General features: G+C 37.7%; 1 protein-coding gene across 3 annotated transcripts in view; it reads right to left on the reverse strand.

Moving 5' to 3' along the window:
• The window catches only part of adamts3 (ADAM metallopeptidase with thrombospondin type 1 motif, 3), a 190,860-nt gene extending 178,443 nt beyond the window's left edge, over positions 1-12,417 (reverse strand). For 2 of the 3 annotated variants that reach the window (XM_036936583.1, XM_036936580.1), the window contains exons 1-2: positions 12,033-12,417; positions 11,628-11,649 (exon numbers count right to left, since the gene is read on the reverse strand). In XM_036936583.1, coding sequence (XP_036792478.1) covers positions 11,628-11,649; positions 12,033-12,095 — 85 coding nt within the window. In that variant the 5' untranslated portion in view covers positions 12,096-12,417. The remainder of the gene's footprint in view (positions 1-11,627; positions 11,650-12,032) is intronic. The other variant, XM_036936581.1, reaches the window with a different exon arrangement.
• Positions 12,418-22,021: the final 9,604 nt, after the last annotated feature.

A 22,021-nucleotide genomic window follows, 5' to 3' on the forward strand; every position in this document is an offset into this window, starting at 1 on the left:
ATCTAAAAATACAGCTCCAACTATCATCTAACAATACAGCTCCAACTATTATCTATCAATACAGCTCCAACTATCATCTAACAATACAGATCCAACTATCAACTATCTATACAGCTCCAACTATCATCTAAAAATACAGCTCCAACTATAATCTAACAATACAGCTCCAACTAGCATCTATCTATACAGCTCCAACTAGCATCTATCTATACAGTTCCAATTATCATCTATCAATACAGCTCCAACTATCGTCTAAAAATACAGCTCCAACTATCTTGTAACAATACAGCTCCAACTATAATCTATCAATACAGCTCTAACTATCATCTAAAAATACAGCTCCAACTATCATCTAACAATACAGCTCCAACTATCATCTAACAATACGGCTCCAACTATCATTTTTCAATACAGCTCCAACTATCATCTAAAAATACAGCTTCAACTATCATCTAACAATACAGCTCCAACTACCATCTATCAATACAGCTCCAACTATCATTTTTCAATACAGCTCCAACTATCATCTAACAATACAACTCCAACTATCATCTATCAATACAGCTCCAACTATCATCTAACAATATAGCTCCAACTATCATCTAAAAATACAGCTCCAACTATCATCTAACAATACAGCTCCAACTATCATCTATCAATACAGCTCCAACTATCATCTAACAATACAGCTCCAACTATCATCTAACAATACAGATCCAACTATCAACTATCTATACAGCTCCAACTATCATCTAAAAATACAGCTCCAACTATAATCTAACAATACAGCTCCAACTAGCATCTATCTATACAGCTCCAACTATCATCTATCAATACAGCTCCAACTATCATTTTTCAATACAGCTCCAACTATCATCTAAAAATACAGCTCCAACTATCATCTATCAATACAGCTCCAACTATCATCTAAAAATACAGCTCCAACTACCATCTAACAGTACAGCTCCAACTATCATTTTTCAATACAGCTCCAACTATCATCTAAAAATACAGCTCCAACTATCATCTAACAATACAGCTCCAACTATCATCTAACAATACAGCTCCAACTATCATTTTTCAATACATCTCCAACTATCGTCTATCAATACAGCTCCAACTATCATCTATCAATACAGCTCCAACTATCATCTAAAAATACAGCTCCAACTATCATCTAAAAATACAGCTCCAACTATCATCTAAAAATACAGCTCCAACTATCATCTAAAAATACAGCTCTAACTATCATCTAACAATACAGCTCCAACTATCATCTAACAATACAGCTCCAACTATCATCTAACAATACAGATCCAACTATCAACTATCTATACAGCTCCAACTATCATCTAAAAATACAACTCCAACTATAATCTAACAATACAGCTCCAACTAGCATCTATCTATACAGCTCCAACTATCATCTATCAATACAGCTCCAACTATCATTTTTCAATACAGCTCCAACTATCATCTAAAAATACAGCTCCAACTATCATCTAACAATACAGCTCCAACTATCATCTATCAATACAGCTCCAACTATCATCTAAAAATACAGCTCCAACTACCATCTAACAATACAGCTCCAACTATCATCTAACAATACAGCTCCAACTATCATCTAAAAATACAGCTCCAACTATCATCTAACAATACAGCTCCAACTATCATCTAAAAATACAGCTCCAACTATCATCTATCAATACAGCTCCAACTATCATATATCAATACAGCTCCAACTATCATCTATCAATACAGCTCCTACTATCATCTAAAAATACAGCTCCAACTATCATCTAAAAATACAGCTCCAACTATCATCTATCAATACAGCTCCAACTATCATCTAAAAATACAGCTCCAACTATCATCTAACAATACAGCTCCAACTATCATTTTTCAATACAGCTCCAACTATCATCTAAAAATACAGCTCCAACTATCATCTAACAATACAGCTCCAACTATTATCTATCAATACAGCTCCAACTATCATCTAACAATACAGATCCAACTATCAACTATCTATACAGCTCCAACTATCATCTAAAAATACAGCTCCAACTATAATCTAACAATACAGCTCCAACTAGCATCTATCTATACAGCTCCAACTAGCATCTATCTATACAGTTCCAATTATCATCTATCAATACAGCTCCAACTATCGTCTAAAAATACAGCTCCAACTATCTTGTAACAATACAGCTCCAACTATCATCTATCAATACAGCTCTAACTATCATCTAAAAATACAGCTCCAACTATCATCTAACAATACAGCTCCAACTATCATCTAACAATACGGCTCCAACTATCATTTTTCAATACAGCTCCAACTATCATCTAAAAATACAGCTTCAACTATCATCTAACAATACAGCTCCAACTATCATCTATCAATACAGCTCCAACTATCATTTTTCAATACAGCTCCAACTATCATCTAACAATACAACTCCAACTATCATCTATCAATACAGCTCCAACTATCATCTAACAATATAGCTCCAACTATCATCTAAAAATACAGCTCCAACTATCATCTAACAATACAGCTCCAACTATCATCTATCAATACAGCTCCAACTATCATCTAACAATTCAGCTCCAACTATCATCTAACAATACAGATCCAACTATCAACTATCTATACAGCTCCAACTATCATCTAAAAATACAGCTCCAACTATAATCTAACAATACAGCTCCAACTAGCATCTATCTATACAGCTCCAACTATCATCTATCAATACAGCTCCAACTATCATTTTTCAATACAGCTCCAACTATCATCTAAAAATACAGCTCCAACTATCATCTATCAATACAGCTCCAACTATCATCTAAAAATACAGCTCCAACTACCATCTAACAGTACAGCTCCAACTATCATTTTTCAATACAGCTCCAACTATCATCTAAAAATACAGCTCCAACTATCATCTAACAATACAGCTCCAACTATCATCTAACAATACAGCTCCAACTATCATTTTTCAATACATCTCCAACTATCGTCTATCAATACAGCTCCAACTATCATCTATCAATACAGCTCCAACTATCATCTAAAAATACAGCTCCAACTATCATCTATCAATACAGCTCCAACTATCATCTAAAAATACAGCTCCAACTATCATCTAAAAATACAGCTCTAACTATCATCTAACAATACAGCTCCAACTATCATCTAACAATACAGCTCCAACTATCATCTAACAATACAGATCCAACTATCAACTATCTATACAGCTCCAACTATCATCTAAAAATACAACTCCAACTATAATCTAACAATACAGCTCCAACTAGCATCTATCTATACAGCTCCAACTATCATCTATCAATACAGCTCCAACTATCATTTTTCAATACAGCTCCAACTATCATCTAAAAATACAGCTCCAACTATCATCTAACAATACAGCTCCAACTATCATCTATCAATACAGCTCCAACTATCATCTAAAAATACAGCTCCAACTACCATCTAACAATACAGCTCCAACTATCATCTAACAATACAGCTCCAACTATCATCTAAAAATACAGCTCCAACTATCATCTAACAATACAGCTCCAACTATCATCTAAAAATACAGCTCCAACTATCATCTATCAATACAGCTCCAACTATCATTTTTCAATACATCTCCAACTATCATCTATCAATGCAGCTCCAACTATCATCTATCAATACAGCTCCAACTATCATCTATCAATACAGCTCCAACTATCATCTAAAAATACAGCTCCAACTATCATCTAAAAATACAGCTCCAACTATCATCTAAAAATACAGCTCTAACTATCATCTAACAATACAGCTCCAACTACCATCTATCAATACAGCTCCAACTATCATCTAAAAATACAGCTAAAAATACAGCTCCAACTATCATCTATCAATACAGCTCCAACTATCATCTAGAAATCCATGTATTTTAACCAATCATCAGTCATCTGAGTCAGTGCAGTACAAGTTGAGTGCCCTTCTCTATATACACATCCTGAAAGTCAGTAATTAGCTTGTTCTCCTGAAAAATAGCATTGTAAATTATTTGTTCAAACACAATTCTCTCCATCAGTTTACTAAGAACAGGCAGCAAACTGATGGGTGGCGGTTAGAGCCAGCAAAGGATCACTTACACACTCTCACTCACTTTAGGCTTTAGTTAAAGATATAGCAAAAAGGGGTGGCAATACAGTTTGCTACTATTCTCAATAGTTTCCCTTCGAGGTTGTCTATACCTGGTAGCATATCTATATTGATAAATAACACGTTTTCCACCTCTCACACACTAAATTGACCAAATTCAAAATGGCAATCCTTCTCTTTCATTATTAGATCTCTTATTAAAAAAATATCATGGTTCACTGTTCAATGTTGTCATTTCGTGTCTGAGTTTTTCCACTTTACCAGTGAAATAGTCATTGGAAAGATTGTGTGATAAGGTGCGTCTCGGTGAGAGGTGTAGGAGTCAGGCGCAGGAGAGCATGGATTTTTGAGAAGCGTGTTTAATATATATAGTCCACCGATACAAAAATGGCACAGACGAAAATCCAAAAAAACGACCCTCTTGAAGAATCAGAAACTCGTGCCAACACATGGAGGAACAACCACAGTTCCGACACTTACAAACACGTGCCTTAATAGTGAAAACGATACAGAAACTCGTGCAAAACGCACGGAGGACCAGACTCAGTTCCGAAACTTACATACACGTGCGTAATAGTGAAAACAATAAACATCAAAGATAATCGAGGGCAAATACACACTTACTCCTGTACGAACTAAGGCAGGCAACAGGTGCCCTATATACACACAAATAAATAAACGCAGATGAAGCCAGGTGTTAAAAGGAACACAGAAAAAACAACCAGAAAAGGAAAAAGGGATCGGTGGCAGCTAGTAAACCGGGGACGCTGAACGCTGCCTGAACAGGGAACGGAGATTAATTGGGTTTTCTGCCATGATATCATTTAAGGTACTAAGTATTTTTCCATTGTTTTTTATGTCATTTATCTTGGTATGGCAATGCAAATTTCTTCTTATTTTCAATTCATCATCAATCCAGAGGGCTCTAACAGTTCTCTCAGTAGGTAAAACTATAGAAATAATATTATAATCTAAATCACTGTAACACTATAGAACTGTAACACTATAGAACTAATATTATAATCTAAATCACTGTAACACTATAGTACTGACAGTATAACCTAAGTCACTGTAACACTATAGAACTGTAACACTATAGAACTGTAACACTATAGAACTAATATTATAACCTAAATCACTGTAACATTATAGATCTGTAACACTATAGAACTGTAACACTATAGAACTGTAACACTATAGAACTGTAACACTTTAGAACTGACATTATAACCTAAATCACTATAACACTATAGAACTGTAACACTATAGAACTGTAACACTATAGAACTGTAACACTATAGAACTAATATTATAACCTAAATCACTGTAACATTATAGATCTGTAACACTATAGAACTGTAACACTATAGAACTGACATTAAAACCTAAATGACTGTAACATTATAGAACTGTAACACTATAGAACTGTAACACTATAGAACTGTAACACTATAGAACTGACATTATAACCTAAAGCACTGTAACACTATAGAACTGTAACACTATAGAACTCACATTATAACCTAAAGCACCGTAACACTATAGAACTGTAACACTGTAGAACTGACATTATAACCTAACGCAATGTAACACTACAAATCTGTAACACTGTAGAACTGTAACACTATAGATCTGTAACACTATAGAACAGTAACACAATAGATGTGTAACACAATAGATGTGTAAAACTATAGAACTGTAACAATATAGAACAGACATTATAACCTAACACACTGTCACACTATAGAACTGTAACACTATAGAACTGACATTATAACCTAACGCACTGTAACACTAAAATCTGTAACACTATAGAAATGTAACACAATAGAACTGACATTATAACCTAACGCAATGTAACACTATAAATCTGTAACACTATAGAACTGTAACACTATAGATCTGTAACACTATAGAACAGTAACACAATAGATGTGTAACACAATAGATGTGTAAAACTATAGAACTGTAACAATATAGAACAGACATTATAACCTAACACACTGTCACACTATAGAACTGTAACACTATAGAACTGACATTATAACCTAACGCACTGTAACACTATAAATCTGTAACACTTTAGATCTGTAACACTATAAATCTGTAACACTATTGAACTGTAACACTATAGATCTGTAACACTATAGAACTGTAACACTTTAGATCTGTAACACTATAGAACTGTAACACTATAGATCTGTAACACTATAGAACTGTAACACTATAGAACTGTAACACTATAGAACTGTAACACTGTAGAACAAACATTATAACCTAAATCACTGTAACACTATAGAACTGTAACACTATAGAACTAACATTATAACCTAAAGCACCGTAACACTATAGAACTGTAACACTATAGAACTGTAACACTATAGAACTGACATTATAACCTAAAGCACTGTAACACTATAGAACTGTAACAATATAGAACTGAAATTATAACCTAAATCACTAACACTATAGAACTGTAACACTATAGAACTGACATTATAACCTAAAGAACTGTAACACTATAGAACGAACATTACAACCTAAATCACGGTAACACTATAGACCTGTAACACTATAGAACTAACATTATAACCTAAAGCACTGTAACACTATAGATCTGTAACACTATACATCTGTAACAGTATAAATCTGCAACACTATAGAACTGACATTACAACCTAAATCACTGTAACACTATAGATCTGTAACACTATAAATCTGTAACACTATAGAACTGTAACACTATAGAACTGTAACACTTTAGATCTGTAACACTATAGAACTGTAACACTATAGATCTGTAACACTATAGAACTGTAACACTATAGAACTAACATTACAACCTAAATCACGGTAACACTATAGACCTGTTACACTATAGAACTAACATTATAACCTAAAGCACTGTAACACTATAGATATGTAACACTATAAATCTGTAACACTTTAGATCTGTAACACTATAAATCTGCAACACTATAGAACTGACATTACAACCTAAATCACTGTAACACTATAGATCTGTAACACTATAAATCTGTAACACTTTAGATCTGTAACACTATACATCTGTAACACTATAAATCTGTAACACTATAGAACTGTAACACTATATATCTGTAACACTATAGAACTGTAACATTATAGATCTGTAACAATATAGAACAAACATTATAACCTAAATCACTGTAACAGTATAGAACTGTTACAATATAGAACTGTAACACTATAGAACAAACATTATAGCCTAAATCACTGTAACACTATAGAACTGTAACACTATAGAACTAACATTATAACCTAAATCACTGTAACACTATAGAACTGTAACACTATAGAACTAACATTATAACCTAGAGCACTGTAACACTATAGATCTGTTACACTATAGAACTGTAACACTATAGAACTGTAACACTATATATCTGTAACGCTATAGAACTGTAACACTATAGATCTGTAACAATATAGAACTAACATTATAACCTAAAGCACTGTAACACTATAGATCTGTAACACTATAAATCTGTAACAGTATAAATCTGCAACACTATAGAACTGACATTACAACCTAAATCACTGTAACACTATAGATCTGTAACACTATAAATCTGTAACACTATAGAACTGTAACACTATAGAACTGTAACACTTTAGATCTGTAACACTATAGAACTGTAACACTATAGATCTGTAACACTATAGAACTGTAACACTATAGAACTAACATTACAACCTAAATCACGGTAACACTATAGACCTGTAACACTATAGAACTAACATTATAACCTAAAGCACTGTAACACTATAGATATGTAACACTATAAATCTGTAACACTTTAGATCTGTAACACTATAAATCTGCAACACTATAGAACTGACATTACAACCTAAATCACTGTAACACTATAGATCTGTAACACTATAAATCTGTAACACTTTAGATCTGTAACACTATACATCTGTAACACTATAAATCTGTAACACTATAGAACTGTAACACTATATATCTGTAACACTATAGAACTGTAACATTATAGATCTGTAACAATATAGAACAAACATTATAACCTAAATCACTGTAACAGTATAGAACTGTTACAATATAGAACTGTAACACTATAGAACAAACATTATAGCCTAAATCACTGTAACACTATAGAACTGTAACACTATAGAAATAACATTATAACCTAAATCACTGTAACACTATAGAACTGTAACACTATAGAACTAACATTATAACCTAAAGCACTGTAACACTATAGATCTGTTACACTATAGAACTGTAACACTATAGAACTGTAACACTATAGAAATGTAACACTATATATCTGTAACGCTATAGAACTGTAACACTATAGATCTGTAACAATATAGAACAAACATTATAACCTAAATCACAGTAACACTATAGAACTGTAGCACTTTAGAACTAACATTATAACCTAAAGCACTGTAACACTATAGAACTGTAACAATATAGAACTGACATTATAACCTAAATCACTAACACTATAGAACTGCAACACTATAGAACTGTAACACTATAGAACTGACATTATAACCTAAAGCACTGTAACACTATAGAACTGTAACAATATAGAACTGACATTATAACCTAAATCACTAACACTATAGAACTGTAACACTATAGAACTGTAACACTATAGAACTGACATTATAACCTAAAGCACTGTAACACTATAGAACTGTAACAATATAGAACTGACATTATAACCTAAATCACTGTAACACTATAGATCTGTAACACTATAAATCTGTAACACTTTAGATCTGTATCACTATACATCTGTAACACTATAAATCTGTAACACTATAGATCTGTAACACTATAGAACTGTAACACTATAGAACTGTAACACTATATATCTGTAACACTATAGAACTGTAACATTATAGATCTGTAACAATATAGAACAAACATTATAACCTAAATCACTGTAACACTATAGAACTGTTACAATATAGAACTGTAACACTATAGAACTGACATTTCAACCTAAATCACTGTAACACTATAGAACTGTAACACTATAGAACTAACATTATAACCTAAATCACTGTAACACTATAGAACTGTAACACTATAGAACTGTAACACTATAGAACTAACATTATAACCTAAATCACTGTAACACTATAGAACTGTAACACTATAGAACTGTAACACTATAGAACTAACATTATAACCTAAAGCACTGTAACACTATAGATCTGTTACACTATCCTTCCTGTTTGGCCCTGTCCGGGGGTGTCCTCGGAGTGGGCCACAGTGTCTCCTGACCCCTCCTGTCTCAGCCTCCAGTATTTATGCTGCAGTAGTTTATGTGTCGGGGGGCTAGGGTCAGTTTGTTATATCTGGAGTACTTCTCCTGTCCTATTCGGTGTCCTGTGTGAATCTAAGTGTGCGTTCTCTAATTCTCTCCTTCTCTCTTTCTCTCTCTCGGAGGACCTGAGCCCTAGGACCATGCCCCAGGACTACCTGACATGATGACTCCTTGCTGTCCCCAGTCCACCTGGCTGTGCTGCTGCTCCAGTTTCAACTGTTCTGCCTTATTATTATTCGACCATGCTGGTCATTTATGAACATTTGAACATCTTGGCCATGTTCTGTTATAATCTCCACCCGGCACAGCCAGAAGAGGACTGGCCATCCCACATATGCTCTCTCTAATTCTCTCTTTCTTTCTCTCTCTCGGAGGACCTGAGCCCTAGGACCATGCCCCAGGAATACCTGACATGATGACTCCTTGCTGTCCCCAGTCCACCTGACTGTGCTGCTGCTCCAGTTTCAACTATTCTGCCTTATTATTATTCGACCATGCTGGTCATTTATGAACATTTGAACATCTTGACCATGTTTTGTTATAATCTCCACCCGGCACAGCCAGAAGAGGACTGGCCACCCCACATAGCCTGGTTCCTCTCTAGGTTTCTTCCTAGGTTTTGGCCTTTCTAGGGAGTTTTTCCTAGCCACCGTGCTTCTACACCTGCATTGCTTGCTGTTTGGGGTTTTAGGCTGGGTTTCTGTACAGCACTTTGAGATATCAGCTGATGTACGAAGGGCTATATAAATAAATTTGATTTGATTTGATTTGATTTGATTTAGAACTGTAACACTATAGAACTGTAATACTATAGAACTGACATTATAACCTAAATCACTAACACTATAGAACTGTAACACTATAGAACTGTAACACTATAGAACTGACATTATAACCTAAATCACTGTAACACTATAGAACTGTAACACTATAGAACTGTAACACTATAGCTCTGTAACACTATAGAACTCACAATATAACCTAAAGCACTGTAACACTATAGAACCGTAACACTATAGAACTGTAACACTGTAGAACTGACATTATAACCTAAAGCACTGTAACGCTATCGAACTGACATTATAACCTAAAGCACTGTAACACTATAGAACTGTAACACTATAGAACTGACATTATAACCTAAATCACTAACAGTATAGAATTGTAACACTGTAGAACTGTAACACTATAGAACTGACATTATAACCTAAAGAACTGTAACACTATAGAACGAACATTATAACCTAAATCACTGTAACACTATAGAACTGTAACACTATAGAACTGTAACACTATAGAACTGTAACACTATAGAACTGACATTATAACCTAAAGCACTGTAACACTATAGAACTGTAACACTATAGAACTGTAACACTATAGAACTAACATTATAACCTAAAGCACTGTAACACTAAAGAACTATAGATCTGGGCCCAAAGCTCACAGCTGATGCAGTAGGATGTGGAGGGGATCTAGCTTTGGTCCAGGTGCGTTAGTGTGTGTTCCTCTACTAAAGAGATCGTAGTAAAGGAACGCGCTAACACCCTGGACCAGAGCTAGAGGGAATCCTGATGTAGGATGTTGTGGTGATTTTGGATGGGGAAGTAGGATATGTATTTGGGATCCTGCAGTACATTGTTGCAGCTCACTGCTTCCTGACCTCAGAGTGGCAGCAGATGTAAAGGATTCTAGCAATAGCAGTTTTCCCCTTCTAATAAAACCTTTCAAGCAACTCAGTCATGTCATGAAAGTGAGTGTGTATGGCTGACCAGACACACATACAGAGAGACAGACACACTCCTCCCCTTCCTCCCAGATTAGACATTAGTTACCATATTACGTTGAGTTGATCATGACACTACAGCTGTTGTTTACAAACCAGCTTGTTATATATGAATTAAGTTCAAGTTTTAGTTTTGATTTGTCACATGCACCAGTCTTGCCAGCCCTACCCAACACTGCAGTACTCAATATCAAAATAGTAGAACTAAAAATACAAAATAAAAACCCATGAGAAATAAGTTAGTTAAGTTAATAGATTTGAACGTTAAAAATAAGTTAATTAATAAATGGGGTAAAAAAATAACAACAAATAGTCTTACCTTCTTTATCTATGGCATCAGCCTGGAGAGGGAGAGAAAAACATTTTAATTTAATCAAAATCAAAGGTTCACATTTTAATAAAGGTTTTTCTATAAAATATGCATGGTCTTTCAACTAGGTTTGCCTACGATATTTTTGGTAAGAAATAACATCTATAGGCCTATCTAAATTCCATACAATTTTACATCAGAAGCTCCAGGTGGAGTCACGAAGTTCCAGACTTTCGTTCAGTGACAGAAAGTATATCTGAAGTTAGATCTAACTTCTCAATATATTTTAGAGAAGCGTTCTGCTACAAGCAACTTTTTTTACTTCTGCTTGCAAAACTTTGTAACTTAAAGGTAGTTAACAAACACAAAGTACCTACAGATTATCCAGATAACGGTAAAGTGAAAGACACTTACGTTGTCGGCTGAAGTCAGACTTCCTATAAATCCTACTAGTACCGTCAGTGACAGGACAACCATCTCGATCGAGTCTTACAGTTTCTCTTCGAGACTAAGAAAATATCAACCAATCCAAAAATAGAGTTTTAACAAGCAATCCGCTCTTCAGCAAAAAGAAACAAAAAAGGACAGACAACTTTCGTCAAACTTCAGTGAATGTGCAACTGACTTTTAAACTAATTACCGTTTAGTTAAAGTTAAGAGAGTTACAGCACTTGTGTCAATGTTTGCGTTGTCCTCTGTTTATAAAGTAGTTAGTAAAACATCCCTAGCTGAGTGTATGGGGTGAGCTAGCCCTCTAAATTTCCAGGCAGACACAGCGCACTGTGTGAAGCGAGCTCTTGCAACCTGGCACTTCGGTTTGCCTAATAAACGAGAGACCAACCCTGCCGTGACGTCATCCATTTACTCTTTCCCAGGGAGAGAAAAAACACATAGTCAGGATTGGGTAAATTACTTTCTAAATGTAATCCGTTAGTTACTAGTTACCTATCCAAAATTGTAATCAGTAACGTAACTTTGGGATTACCCAAACTCAGTAACATAATCTGATTACTTTTCCTTAAAGAAGAATTTGAATAATTTTTACTCAACTAGGCAACTCAGTTACGAACAAATTCTTATTTACAAAGACGCCTACCCTGGCCCAATTGTGCGCCGCCCTATGGGACTCCCAATCACAGCCAGATGTGATTCAGCCTGGATTTCAACCAGGGACTGTAGTGTCCCCTCTTGCATTGAGATGCAGTGCCTTAGACCGCTGCGCCACTTGGGAGCCCAGAAGAATATCACTGAATGACATCTATTGCAGTTAGAGTTTACATAGCTGGCCAGAAATGGATATTACATATTACTTTATGGGTTGATTATGTAGGCTTCTTATAACCCATTGCTTTCTACTACAGATAATAGTATATTAGGTTATATCTTTACATTAAAAAGCAAAGTCTGTCAGATTTCCAGTCATTCCAATGAATTGAATATTGCTTGAGCTTCAAAAACAGGACTTGGAAATATGAAAGTATAGATTAGCCTAATTGTTATACCTGAGCATAACCTCAAAACGATGGATATATTAGCCAGCCCTACTCTGTTGTTTATGCTTCCCTAAGCTCTAGACCTCAGCTGAATCTGGTAATAAATTGTGTGGCTGTTGAACAAGTTGAGGAGGCTAAAATGCTCTGTGTTACCTTAGATTGTAAACTGACATGGTCAAAACATATAGATTCAATGGTTGTAAAGATGGGGAGAGGTCTGTCCGTAAAAATAGATTACCTGCTTTTTTGACACCACACTCCACAAAGCAAGTCCTGCAGGCTCTAGTTTTATATGATCTTGATTATTGTCCAGCCATGTGGTCAAGGGCTGCTAATAAAAACGTAGTTAAGCTGCAGCTGGCCCAGAACAAAGCAGCACATTTTGTTCTTCGTTGTAATCAGAGGGCTAATAAACTCAGCAAAAAAAGAAATGTCCCTTTTTCAGGACCCTGTCTTTCAAAGATAATTCGTAAAAATACAAATAACTTCACAGATCTTCATTGTAAAAGGTTTAAACACTGTTTCCCATGCTTGTTCAATGAACCATAAACAATGAATGAACATGCACCTGTGGAACGGTCGTTAAGACACTAACAGTCTACAGATGGTAGGCAATTAAGGTCACAGTTATGAAAACTTAGGACACTAAAGAGGCCTTTCTACTGACTCTGAAAAACACCAAAAGAAAGATGCCCTGGGTCCCTGCTCATCTGTGTGAACTTGCCTTAGGCATGCTGCAAGGAGGCATGAAGACTGCAGATGTGGCCAGAGCAATAAATTGCAAAGTACATACTGTGAGATGCCTAAGACAGGGCTACAGGGAGACAGGACAGACAGCTGATCGTCCTCACAGTGGCAGACCACTTGTAACAACACCTGCACAGGATCAGTACATCCGAACATCACACCTGCGGGACAGGTACAGGATGGCAACAACAACTGTCCACGTTACACCAGGAACGCACAATCCCTCCATCAGTGCTCAGACTGTCCGCAATAGGCTGAGAGAGGCTGGACTGAGGGCTTGTAGGTCTGTTGTAAGGCAGGTCGTCACCAGACATCAACGGCAACAACGCCGCCTATGGGCACAAACCCACCGTTGCTGGACCAGACAGGACTGGCAAAAAGTGCTCTTCACTGACGAGTCGTGGTTTGTCTCACCAGGAGTGAGTACCCTTCCTGCAGGCTCATCCTGACATGACCCTCCAGCATGACAATGCCACCAGCCATACATCTCGTTCTGTGTGTGATTTCCTGCAAGACAGGAATGTCAGTGTTCTGCCATGGCCAGCGAAGAGCCCGGATCTCAATCTCATTGAGCACGTCTGGGACCTGTTGGATCGGAGGGTGAGGGCTAGGGCCATTCACCCCAGAAATGTCTGAGAACTTGCAGGTGCCTTGGTGGAAGAGTGGGGTAACATCGCACTGCAAGAACTGGCAAATCTGGTGCAGCCCATGAAGAGAAGATGCACTGCAGTACTTAATGCAGATGGTGGCCAAACCAGATACTGATTGTTGCTTTTGATTATCTGGATGATAGCAGGGTTATCAGGCAGTGGCTTGGGTGGTTGTTGTCCTTGATTATCTTTTTGGCCTTCATGTGACATCGGTTGCTGTTGGTGTCCAGGAGGGTGGGTAGTTTGCCACCGGTAATGCGTTATGCAGAACGCACCACCCTCTGGAGAGCCCTGCGGTTGTGGGCAGTGCAGTTGCCGTACCAAGCAGTGATACAGCCCAACAGGATGCTCTCAATTGTGCATCTGTAAAAATGTGTGAGGGTTTTAGGTGACAAGCCACATTTCTTCAGCCTCCTCAGGTTGAAGAAGCACTGTTGCGCCCTCTTCACCACACTGTCTGTGTGGGTGGACCATTTCAGTTTGTCAGTGATGTGTACGCCGAGGAACTTAAACCTTCTCCACTGCTGTCCCATCGATGTGGATAGGGGGGTGCTCCCTATGCTGTTTCCTGAAGTCCATGATCATCTCCTTTGTTTTGATGATGTTGAGTGAGAGGTTATTTTCCTGGCACCACACTCCGAGTGCCCTCACCTCTCTGTAGGCTGTCTCATTGTTGTTGGTAATCAAGCCTACTACTGTTGTGTCGTCTGCAAACTTGATGATTAAGTTAGAGGCGTGCTTGGCCTCCAACTCAATGAGCACGCAACTCATGAGGGGCCACGTGTTGAGGATCAGTGAAGTGGAGGTGATGTTTCCTACCTTCACCACCTGGGGGCAACCCGTCAGGAAGTCCAGGATCCAATTGCACAAGACGGGATCGAGACCCAGGGTCTCAAGCTTGCTTGGAACCTTGCGGGAGCCACGCAAAACTGTGCTACACCACTGCCGTAGGCTACATCACTGCTGTCCTCCTTACCTCCAAGCGTTTCTTCATGTTGGATAATCTTTGGATACCGACAGCAGTCGCAACAGTGGAAGACATAGGTTGGACTGTTGCCTCCAAAAGCCTGTTCCTGATCTTTTCCCTGTTCCATCAAACTTGACTTGTGTTCAGATTCACTCAGGCAGAACAAACTTAAACTTGCCCTTTTTCAATGCTAATTTGTATGTCATTGTAAAAAAGAAAGGTGTGAAAAAAAAAAAGATCTGCAAAAATCCTAGTAGTTTTTCAAAAGTATCTGTAATCTGATTACAATATTTTTGCTGGTAACGTAATGGATTACAGTAAAAAAATATATAAAAAAGGTTTTAAGTTATCCGTTACTCCCCAACCCCGCACATGGTAGTACTTTTCTTCCTGCGTGATGGACTGCTGTGAAAGCTTGTCCTCTACCCGGGACATTACTAATTTTCCTAAACCTCTTTGGGGTCTAGGCTGGGTTACAGTAAAGCAGTTTGGAACAACTGCTGATGTAAAAATGGGCTTTATAAATAAATGTGATTGATTATAAAAACTCAGGCTTCATAAATTAATGGGGAAAGTTGCTGGGTCTGGGTCAAACTCAGTATAATATGGGTGAAAAACATAGACTTATAGTTTACATGAATTTTGTGAACAAATGTAAAGTATAACCTTTAAGGATTATCTTTCAGACATCTCCAACATTGAGGAAACATGGAAGCCTACCCATTGTAGTTTATATAATATTCTTCACTAGTGCTGATAGTTTCACAGCTGTTTTTCTCAGACTGTCAGATGTTGGAGACATTAATAACTCATGAGGTAGCACTATGTCAGCCTCAGATGCACAACACTGTGAATGCAATGATTCGTAGACAACACAGAGGAAACAATCTATTGAGTGATTCCTCACGAATCACAGACAAAAAAGAACATGATTTAGGGGATTTTCATGAAATAGCTTCATAGAATGGTCCTTTGGAGGAAGGATTGTTGACACACATTTAACATTTGTATCTAGAAGCATAATTGAGAAATATTTAATCAAAGTTGGCATATTTATGACATTACGACCCAGGCCTCCTTTAAGACTCCATAATGTTTCATCTGTAGGTGTTACAGGCCTCCTTAAAAACTCCAAAATGTTTCATATGTAGGTGTTACAGGCCTCCTTTAAAACTCCATAATGTTTCATGTGTAGGTGTTACAGGCCTCCTTTAAGACTCCATAATGTTTCATCTGTAGGCGCTACAGGTCTCCTTTAAGACCCCATAATGTTTCATCTGTAGGTGTTACAGGCCTCCTTTAAAACTCCATGATGTTTAATCTATAAGTGTTACAGGCCTCCTTTAAAACTCCATAATGTTTCGTCTGTAGGTGTTACAGGCCTCCTTTAAAACTCCATAATGTTTCATGTGTAGGTGTTACAGGCCTCCTTTAAGACTCCATAATGTTTCATCTGTAGGTGTTACAGGCCTCCTTTAAGACTCCATAAAGTTGAATCTGTAGGTGTTACAGGCCTCCTTTAAAACTCCATAATGTTTAATCTGTAAGTGTTACAGGCCTCCTTTAAAACTCCATAATGTTTCGTCTGTAGGTGTTACAGGTCTCCTTTAAAACTCCATAATGTTTAATCTGTAGGTGTTACAGGCCTCCTTTAAAACTTCATAATGTTTCATCTGTAGGTGTTACAGGCCTCCTTTAAAACTCCAAAATGTTTCATCTGTAGGTGTTACAGGCCTCCTTTAAAACTCCATAATGTTTCATGTGTAGGTGTTACAGGCCTCCTTTAAGACTCCATAATGTTTCATCTGTAGGTGCTACAGGTCTCCTTTAAGACTCCATAATGTTTCATCTGTAGGTGTTACAGGCCTCCTTTAAGACTCCATAAAGTTGAATCTGTAGGTGTTACAGGCCTCCTTTAAAACTCCATAATGTTTCATCTGTAGGTGTTACAGGTCTCCTTTAAAACTCCACAATGTTTAATCTGTAGGTGTTACAGGCCTCCTTTAAAACTCCATAATGTTTCGTCTGTAGGTGTTACAGTCCTCCTTTAAAACTCCATAATGTTTCATCTGTAGGTGCTACAGGCCTCCTTTAAGACTCCATAATGTTTCATCTGTAGGTGTTACAGGCCTCCTTTAAAACTCCGTAATGTTTAATCTGTAGGTGTTACAAGCCTCCTTTAAAACTCCATAATGTTTAATCTGTAGGTGTTACAGGCCTCCTTTAAGACTCCATAACGTTTCATCTGTAGGTGTTACAGGCCTCCTTTAAAACTCCATAATGTTTAATCTGTAGGTGTTACAGACCTCCTTTAAGACTCCATAATGTTTCATTTGTAGGTTTTGCAGGCCTCTTAAGACTCAGTAATGTTTCATCTGTAGGTGTTACAGGCCTCCTAAAAGACGGCATAATATTTCATCTTTAACCCCTCGACAATATCCGCTGAAATGGCAGAGCGCGAAATTCAAAAATATGTTTTTTGAAATATTTAACTTTCATGTATTCACAAGGCAGTACACCAAATTAAAGCTTAACTTCTTGTTAATCTACACATCGTGTCTCATTTGAAAAAGGCTTTACAGTGAAAGCACACCATACGATTATGTTAGGTCACCGCCTAGTCACAGAAAAACATACAGCCATTTTCCAGCCAAAGAGAGAAGTCACAAAAAGCAGAAATAGAGATCAAATGAATCACTAACCTTTGATCTTCATCAGATGGCACTCATAGGACTTCATGTTACACAATACATGTGTCACGCCCTGGTCTTAGTATTTTGTGTTTTCTTTATTATTTTGGTCAGGCCAGGGTGTGACATGGGTTTATTATGTGGTGTGTTTTGTCTTGGGGTTTTCTGTAGGTATTGGGATTGTGGTATAGTGGGGTTTTCTAGGGACGTCTATGGTTGCCTGAAGTGGTTCTCAATCAGAGGCAGGTGTTTATCGTTGTCTCTGATTGGGAACCATATTTAGGCAGCCATATTATTTGAGTGTTTCGTGGGTGATTGTTCCTGTCTCTGTGTTAGTTTGCACCAGTATAGGCTGTTAGGTTTTCGTGTTACGTTTTTGTTATGTTCGTGTTTAAAAATTACCACGCTGCATTTTGGTCCTCTCCTTCGACGGAAGAAAACCCTAACAACATGTATGTTTTGTTCGATAAAGTTCATATTTATATCCAAAAATCTCAGTTTACATTGACGCGTAATGTTCACTAATGTTGTGCCTCGAAAACATCCGGCGAATTTGCAGAGAGCCACATCAATTTACAGAAATACTCATCATTAAACCTTGATAAAAGATACAAGTGTTATGCACATAATTAAAGATAATCTTCTCCTTAATGCAACCGCTGTGTCAGATTTCAAAAAAGCTTTACGGAAAAAGCACACCATGCAATAATCTGAGTACAGCGCTAAGCCACAAAAACAAGCCATACAGATACCCGCCATGTTGTGGAGTCAGTAAAAGTCAGAAATAGCATTATAAATATTCACTTACCTTTGAATTTCATTAGAATGCACTCCCAGGAATCCCAGTTCCACAAATGTTTGTTTTGTTCGATAAAGTTCATCTTTATGTCCAAATATCTCATTTTTGTTAGTGCGTTTAGTTCACCAATCGAAATTCATAAGACGCTGGCAAGTCCAGATGAAAGTCCAGACAAAAAGTCCAAAAAGTTCTATTACAGTTCATAGAAACATGTCAAATGATGTATAGAATCAATCTTTAGGATGTTTTCTATCATAAATCTTCAATAATGTTTAAACCGGACAATTCCTTTGTCTTTAGAAATGAAAGGGAACGCAGCTCACTCTCATGGCCGTGCGCATGACTTAGCTCATCGCCTTCTGCCAGACCCCTTAGTCAAACAGCTCGTATCCGCTCCCCTTCACAGTAGAAGCCTGAAACAAGGTTCTAAGGAGGACCTTAGGAAGTGCAATATGACCCCACACTATCTTGGAAAGGCAATGAGTTAAACTACAAACCTCAGATTTCCCACTTCCTGGTTGGATTTTTCTCAGGTTTTTGCCTGCCATATGAGTTTTGCTATCCTCACAGACATCATTCAAACAGGTTTAAAAACTTCAGAGTGTTTTCTATCCAAATCGACTAATAATATGCATATATTAGCTTCTGGGCCTGAGTAGCAGGCAATTTACTCTGGGCACGCTTTTCATCCGAACGTGAAAATACTGCCCCCTATCCCAAACAGGTTAAGACTCCATAATATTTCAACTGTAAGTAATACAGGCCTCCTTTAAGACTCCATAATGTTTCATCTGTAGGTGCTACAAAGTGAAAATTGGTGTCATATGAAGCTTTACTGCTTGCTTTGATAGCTTGCACGATTCTTGTCATTCTCCTTCGACCTCTCCACACCACTGCCACTCTTTGTTGTAATCTATGCATAGTCACTTTAATAACTCAACCTACATGTACATACTACCTCAACTAACTGGTGCCCCTGCACATTGACTCTGTACCAGCACCTCCCTGTATATAGCCTCCACATTGACTCTGTACCGTAATACCCTGTATATAGCCTCCACATTGACTCTGTACCGTAACACCCTGTATACGGCCTCCACAATGACTCTGTACCGTAATACCCTGTATATAGCCTCCACATTGACTCTGTACTGTAATACCCTGTATATAGCCTCCACATTGACTCTGTACTGTAATACCCTGTCTATCGCCTCCACACCCCCTGAAAATATTGAGATTTTTTACTGCTCCTCTTTAATTACTTGTTACTCTTATCTCTTATTGTTTTTCGTATTTTTTAAACTGCACTGTTGGTTAGAGCCTGTAAGTAAGCATTTCACTGTGACTAATAACATTTGATTTGATTTGATCAACGAGCTGTTTTCTCCCACAGAACTGCCGCTGACTGGATGCTTGTCGCACGATGTGCTAGGTAAACCCTAGACATTGTCCTGCGTGAAAAGCCTAGGGGGCTAGCTGTTTCTGAGATACTGGAACTGGCCATCCTGGCACCAATGATCATACCTCAACGTTGCTTAGAATGCTTCGATACTTGTCTGCCTGCTTTAGGAGGAAACCATTTTTGTGAGCGGGTACCTAATAAACTGGCCACTGGAGTTATCTTCAGGCAAGAAGTCTCAAATAGATACAAACATGGCTGCAGTAGTAATATTCTGTCACAGATTCCAACAGTGTGTGTATGTGTGTGAGAGAGAGAGAGACATGTTGGCCTCTAAACAGGGGGAGTGTTTTCCTTGTGTTCCTGGGCCATTTGCCATGCAGACCCAGAGGTGACGGAGAGCACATAGTTTAAGGCCGAGCGTACAAGTCTTCCCTGGACAGAAACTGTACATGAACAGCCTGTGTCCAATACAGGAAGAAACGGACCACAAGATAGTTTGTCCTTTAGTCTTCAGTCCAGCTTATGGAACCCAACCTCTAGTCCTTGGGCCGATGGCATCAGGAGTTTCTTCCACGGGAGCTTTAGACATGCAAATGTCCCTGGGTAACACATTCCTTCAAACAAGCTCAATAAAACGGTATTATTTGTTAAAGGCAGAGAGAACACAGCAGTTCAATCACATCAAAACATTATTACAGTGAAGAGTTACCAGTCATTGTTTGGCTTTGTATGTTGATCTGGTCAATGGTAACCTCAGAGTTGATCAAGTATTAATCAGATGGATATAAAATGGAATGAAAGACCATTGAATGCATAATTAACATTACACTATCAGAGAAAGAAAGTTCAGATTGAAATAGCCTCCCCCCTCTAGGAGCAGGTTTGCCTTGAAAATATGAAAACCATTAATAAAAACAACTTAAGATGAATTCTTGAGTTTAGATGACTAGAAACAGAACTTAGTAATAAAAGAAACACAACATTTAGTCAGCGACCAATTGTGCAAGTTCTCCCACACTTAAAAAGATGAGAGAGGCCTGGATTTTCATCATAGGTACACTTCAACGATGACAGACAAAATGAGAAAAAAAATCCAGAAAATCACATTGTAGGATTTTTAATGAATTTATTTGCAAATTATGGTGGAAAATAAGTATTTGGTCACCTACAAACAAGCAAGATTTCTGGCTCTCACAGACCTGTAACTTCTTCTTTAAGAGGCTCCTCTGTCCTCCACTCGTTACCTGTATTAATGGCACCTGTTTGATGAATCACGCTTCACCATCTGGCTGTCTGACGGACAAATCTGGGTTTGGCGGATGCCAGGAGAATGCTACCTGCCCGAATGCATAGTGCCACCTGTAAAGTTTGGTGGAGGGGGAATAATGGTCTGGGGTTGTTTTTCATGGTTCAGGCCTCTGAGTTCCAGTAAAGGGAAATCTTAAGGCTACAGCATACAATGACATTCTAGACGATTCTGTGCTTTCAACTTAGTGGCAACAGTTTGGGGAAGGCTCCTTCCTGTTTCAGCTTGACAATGTCCCCGTCCATACAGAAATGGTTTGTCAATATCGATGTGCAAGAACTTAGCTGGCATTGCACAGAGCCCTGACCTCAACCCCATTGAACACCTTTGGGATGAATTGGAACGCTGA

Source organism: Oncorhynchus mykiss, chromosome 11 (genome assembly GCF_013265735.2).
Source record: "Oncorhynchus mykiss isolate Arlee chromosome 11, USDA_OmykA_1.1, whole genome shotgun sequence".
Lineage (NCBI taxonomy): Eukaryota > Metazoa > Chordata > Actinopteri > Salmoniformes > Salmonidae > Oncorhynchus > Oncorhynchus mykiss.